Raw genomic sequence first — 6,000 nt, 5'->3', positions numbered from 1 at the left:
TAACTTCGCAGCTTCTTTCTTGTTTGAATTGTTGTCTGGCGTAAAATGGTAATCCGGTGTATCGGTAGTAAGTTGTTGCAAACATGTTGTTGATTTTTCGATGACAGGAATAGCAAAGATTTCCAGTAGTTGCTTAATGTTTTTGTTCATCTCGGTCAACTTACCGGAGATTTCTTTTAAGTAACTCTTTTCATCCATTTTGGTCTTCGCACTTGAATAAACAGCTTGTCTGTGTCACATCCACAAGTAATATATATAGAGAAAAAATAATAGTAGTCCTTGTGGAAGAAAATATATGGAAAAATTAAAAAAATGACTCAGACAACATCTAACGTTTTCGTCCCGTCTAGGGGACTCTTCAGACTGTATATATATATATACACACACAAGTGCCTACATGACACTTTATAACGTTAAATAGTTTAAGGTTTTCCGTTAATAATAGCGAACTTATTCGTAACCAGGCTACTGTAACCTTGCAATTTATAAACTTACAGAAACCATAGGATAATGTATTTCAACATGTTTTAATGATATATCCAATCTGCTATGTGTAATATGTATTGTATCAGTGTCACATAATAAGTAAATAAACAGTAAGTTCTACTTTAATATTCTCCTTTGTTTGGTATTCTGTCCGAATTAGAATCAATCTCGGTGACATCTGATGGTTGAGCGTTTGCTAATTTTTGGGATGACATCATTGCGCTGTCGTTGTCCTCATCCAACTCGATACTTAATTCTCCAAGCAAATCTGTAGGCCTCATTGTTTCCACATCCTGCTGTTCCAGCCATCTTTTCCTCTGTAAATATACAGTATAAACAGTAACATTACGTCATGGTCAGTATTATAACCATTGTATTTCCATAATATAATTATTTCTAATGCAAACTAATTCATTCATGAAATACGTTACTTATGAATATACAGTTAGGCGTAGTAAGCTTTAATATGGAATTCATTCCCGGAAACTGTTTCTAATGGTGCAACACTCAGTTCACTCGAAATACTCAGCTTAGCTACGTGAGTGTTTTAACTGCACTGAAAATCAAATTCCTAAGTACAAGCATTTGGCTCTGTGCACGTACGTACCGTTTTAAGTAATTACGGTTATTGACCTTGGCATATCCATCAGTCAAAACAAAGCGTGTACGTTAACGCGTTAACTATTTATCATTAATATACCGCTCGGCTAGAGAGAATACATGTAACCCCGGTAAATACTAGCCGCAATATACCGCTCAGCTAGAGAGAATACATGTAACCCCGGTAAATACTAGCCGCAAGATACCGCTCGGCTAGAGAAAATACACGTTACCCTGGTAAATACTAGCCGTAATATACCTCTCGGCTAGAGAGAATACATGTAACCCTGGTAAATACTAGCCGCAATATACCGCTCGGCTAGAGAGAATACATGTAACCCTGGTAAATACTAGCCGTAATATACCGCTCGGCTAGAGAGAATACATGTAACCCTGGTAAATACTAGCCGTAATATACCGCTCGGCTAGAGAGAATACATGTAACCCTGGTAAATACTAGCCGTAATATACCGCTCGGCTAGAGAGAATACATGTAACCCTGGTAAATACTAGCCGTAATATACCGCTCGGCTAGAGAGAATACATGTAACCCTGGTAAATACTAGCCGTAATATACCGCTCGGCTAGAGAGAATACATGTAATATAACCCTGGTAAATACTAGCAGTAATATACCGCTCGGCTAGAGAGAATACATGTAACCCTGGTAAATACTAGCAGTAATATACCGCTCGGCTAGAGAGAATACATGTAACCCTGGTAAATACTAGCCGTAATATACCACTCGGCTAGAGAGAATACACGTAACCCTGGTAAATACTAGCCGTAATATACCGCCCGGCTAGAGAGAAAACATGTAACATGTAACCCTGGTAAATACTGGCCGCAATATACCACTCGGCTAGAGAGAATACACGTAACCCTGGTAAATACTGGCCGCAATATACCGCCCGGCTAGAGAGAATACACGTAACCCTGGTAAATACTAGCCGTAATATACCGCTCGGCTGAGATAAATACACGTCACTCTAGGTAGATACTAGCCACACCATACCGCCGCTCGGCTGAGTGATCTACAATTTAACTCGATCGGTTGTAACAGAGCACATGTTAAATTAAATCTAAATCACTGCCTCCATTAGGGATCGAAATCAGGATCTCTGTCTTACTAGTATTATTCTCAACCTATCCTGATAAAGGGACGATCTCTCTAGTCGAGCGGTATATCGCGGCCGTGATTTACCAGGGTTACATAAAGATATGTTATCTTCCAATAACTAAGGTGAGGAATGTTATGGGTAATCCTTCTTCCGAAAGTATATTTCCACGCGATAAGTCATCTGATTATATCTTTATTTTATTGCCGTATTAAAACGCACCTTTCCAAAATCGACCCCAAAATCCAGATATCGACGAGCTTTCTTTGGTAGATATGGAAACAGTTGGTCTCCAAGAGGTAAGCTGTATCTCACATCCACTTCGTCCGTTGACGGATGATCTAGAAATAACGGAACGAGATTGTCTGCAATTAGTAAAGGTTTTTAAAGACGTTTTCTAAAAGAAGGCAGCCCCAAGATCCTTGATACCATTAGATACCATTTCAAATCTCGGATTAGTGTTTTGTCCACTGCTAATAACTCCCAAAGAAAGGTTGCTTCTTTAAAGATTAGATATATAGATAATTATTTCAGGAAAGTTACAATTCACTGTATGAAGCGAGACTCGGTTTCTCAGTCAGTTTTTAAATATAAACCATTACTTTGTGAATATTGTACCCATTCCTTGCTTAATTTCCTGATTAAAATCTATATGGAAACTGTACACATTTTATGATAAAGTCAATTCTTAAGTTCTAAGAAAATCGTTGTAGTCTTATTTTACATGTTTTCACATGTTTGGTAAGTTTATTTATTATATTTATTAAATTATTCTCATTACTAACAATTGCATGCCCTACATGTGATAATCAACAAAGACGTCCTCCACTGACCTGTAAGATAACTTACAATGGCTCCCACAACAACAGTCATCATAACACCTATGGCTCCAAACCAGCGAAACGAGACAGAATACAGTTTGTCCAGGCCTTGTCTGGGTCATCGGAAACATAAAACAAAAAAAATAGACTGAATATAATTTGTCCAGGCCTTGTATGGGTAATTCAAAACATAAAAAAACTGAATGTACTTTGTCCAGGCCTTGTCTGGGTCATCGGAAACCTAAAAAAAAAAAAATAGAATGAATACAGTTTGTCCAGGCCTTGTCTTGGTCATCGGAAACATAAAATAAAAACGAGACAGAATATATTTTGTCACGACCTTGTCTTGGTCATTGGAAACAAAATCGAGAATGACCCTACATCATCCAGGCCTTTTCTGGGTCATTGAAAACATAAAACATACAATGACACAGAATTTATTTTGTCCAGACCTCTTCTTTAAATAGGGTTAATAAAGTCGAAAATTGTTCTAAAGAACATCATGGAGTTCAATTTAATTACATTTCATGGTCATTTAATATTACATTGTTTAGCAATAAATTGAGCAAAGCACTAATGGGAACGCTATGGAACACACCTTACCTTAGACATTGATATATTATATTAATATAGAAGAAAATAAACCAATTTCAAAACATGTTAAACGGGGTCTTCAAAGTACCTTGTAAGTTAATACATCTTTCCTATATTCTAATGTTTTGTCAATAAAAATATCATTTACTTACGGAGGATTTGCCTTGAAATTATCCATTTCCTTTCGGTATGTGTCAATACGAACAGATAGGTCACTTTGTGTGAATGATGAATTTATAAACATAGACGTATTAACCAAACCAGTAGAATTTTCGAAGGTTGTCGTGTCCATAGAACACTTGTCCGTCGGATTAGGTGGTAACCAGGGCTGACTGGGTGCAGACGTGAAGAAGTTCAATCCAAGGGATAGCCACAGCACAAATAACATCGAAACTATTCCGCCAATAAGAAAGCCCTTCAATAGTGTAAAATATGAAAGCCATAATTACTCTTTCAAATTTCAAGCTGGTATTCTGCGTCATTGAAAACAGAAATACCTTGATACGACGTTATTTACATACTACTTTGCGTTTGCAAGTTCTAGAAATAAACTGTATACTTGAAAAGACGTTAACAGATGCCAGGGATATTGATTCAAAACAAGGTAACGTCCAGCATTAGCTAAGTTCATTATCATTATTCATTAAAATATCATTGGAGTATCAGCATGTACGAGGGCTGATTGATATGCTGTGAGCCTCGTATTGAAGGAGGTACTCACGGATGATCTTTTTAAGTCCTACTATTCTCTGATTATATAGGGCCGTGTACCCAATGACTGGTCTCATTTGGTTGGTTTATATCGACGAGGTAGAACTCCAAATAAAGGCAAGCGGCCTTTGAAAAATGGACAAAATCGGTTAGGGTTAGGGTAATGGCAAACTTCAAATCCTTTCATATGAGCCTCACAACTTATCAATCAACTCTCGTACTTTTATTGGAAATATGCCGCCCTAATTGGTCGCTTTATAAAATTATCTAAAAACGACAATAAGTTACGAAACAAAAATAAACAAATATGATATTGTAAACATGCAAATAAATCCATAAAGCATATGCTTGAAACTAACCCTTTTTGTAGCCCAAGGACAGAATATAGAAAGAAAGAACATGCCAGATAGAGGCCCTCCAAAACAGGTAAGTATCGATCCGCTTATCTGTAACAAAACCAGTCAACCATAAAAAAATATTTATATTCACTCATATTCACGCCAATGAAAAGTCTAACAGGAATTATTATGGATTATTTGTCTTTTCATATTTTTATTTATTTATTTATTTTTTTTTTGGGAGGGGGGGGAGGGGGGGGGGGGGGTGTGTGTGTTGTTTTTTTTGTTTTGTTTTTTATTATTATTGTTTTGTTTGTTGTTTTTTATTCTCGTGATGTTTTGGTCTCAGTACCTCATTCAAATATAACGTTATAATAGTAATATACAATGTATACAGATTGCTATGTATGGGATCGTATACTACTTTTTTGGTCATGTTTTGCTTTCGACTAAGCGTCTCTTTAACGATTCGTGTCTACGTCAATGTTCTTTTGTTATCTGAACATTTTAATTGATTTCCTACCAGAACTACCGAACTACCTTTTAACATGCCATTATTGCTTAGAAATTATTTCCTTACAAACATAAATAACGCCAACTAAAATCAAGATGCCTATGATTCAGTGATGAAATTAGGAAAATAGGAAGGCAACCTTTGCTAAGCCTTTCAGAATTTTAGGCTATTTGAAGAACAGCATATTTACCTTCTAAATCACGTTTCTTCGGCATCAAATTCGCTTGTTTCTAATTATGATTTTCTTGGTACATTTGTCTCTTACCTGACTTAATGATCCTGATACGTTGGCTATTAAGGCTGTTATTGTGATGGAAAGCCCCCCGTATATCAAAACTGAAACAAAGAACCGCTTCATCTTCTTACTAAAAATACACTCAAAACGATTGCGTTTGATACAAATAACAACACTATATCAATAAATCACAAATAAATATTACATAATACATAACAAATCTCACAAAATAGTAAATAAATCTTACAATATTCAACAAATATTACAAAAAAAAATTAAAAAAAAAATTGCAAAAAACAAAAAATGAATATTCCAAAATACAAATATTACAAAATACAACTGATATTAAAAAACACAAAAACAAATTTTACAAAATGCTAAACAAATTTTACAAAATACAAAATAAATAAAACAAAATACAACAGAAATATTACAAAATACAAAACAAACATAACAAAATAGAAAACAAATATTACAAAATACAAAACATTATGACAAAATAGAAACAAATATTACAAAATATAACCAAATATTACAAAATACAAAGCAAGTATCACAGAATACAAAACAAATATTACAAAATA

The 6,000-nt window shown here is 35.0% G+C and overlaps 1 protein-coding gene across 1 annotated transcript; it reads right to left on the bottom strand.

The window, feature by feature from the left end:
- Positions 1–379: 379 nt before the first annotated feature.
- Positions 380–4,124, bottom strand: LOC117342058. Its single transcript, XM_033904033.1, has 4 exons — positions 3,771–4,124; positions 3,037–3,137; positions 2,426–2,544; positions 380–803 (listed from the first exon to the last, which is right to left on the bottom strand). The coding sequence occupies exons 1-4, from the start codon at positions 4,004–4,006 to the stop codon at positions 609–611; spliced, it is 651 nt and encodes a 216-aa protein (XP_033759924.1). The 5' UTR covers positions 4,007–4,124; the 3' UTR covers positions 380–608.
- Between the last annotated feature and the right edge of the window lie 1,876 nt (positions 4,125–6,000).

Source organism: Pecten maximus, chromosome 14, assembly GCF_902652985.1.
Source record: "Pecten maximus chromosome 14, xPecMax1.1, whole genome shotgun sequence".
Lineage (NCBI taxonomy): Eukaryota > Metazoa > Mollusca > Bivalvia > Pectinida > Pectinidae > Pecten > Pecten maximus.
The sequence above is the reverse complement of the archived record's forward strand: the minus strand, read 5'-3'. Positions and strand labels throughout refer to the sequence as shown.

Coding starts and splice junctions, on each gene's coding strand:
- LOC117342058 (XM_033904033.1), bottom strand. CDS start 4,006: ATGTTATTTGTGCTGTGGCTATCCCTTGGATTGAACTTCTTCACGTCT. Junction 2,545..3,036: donor CATTGTAAGTTATCTTACAG/GTCAGTGGAGGA, acceptor CGTTATTTCTAG/ATCATCCGTCAACGGACGAA. Junction 804..2,425: donor TTGGGGTCGATTTTGGAAAG/GTGCGTTTTAAT, acceptor GTATATTTACAG/AGGAAAAGATGGCTGGAACA.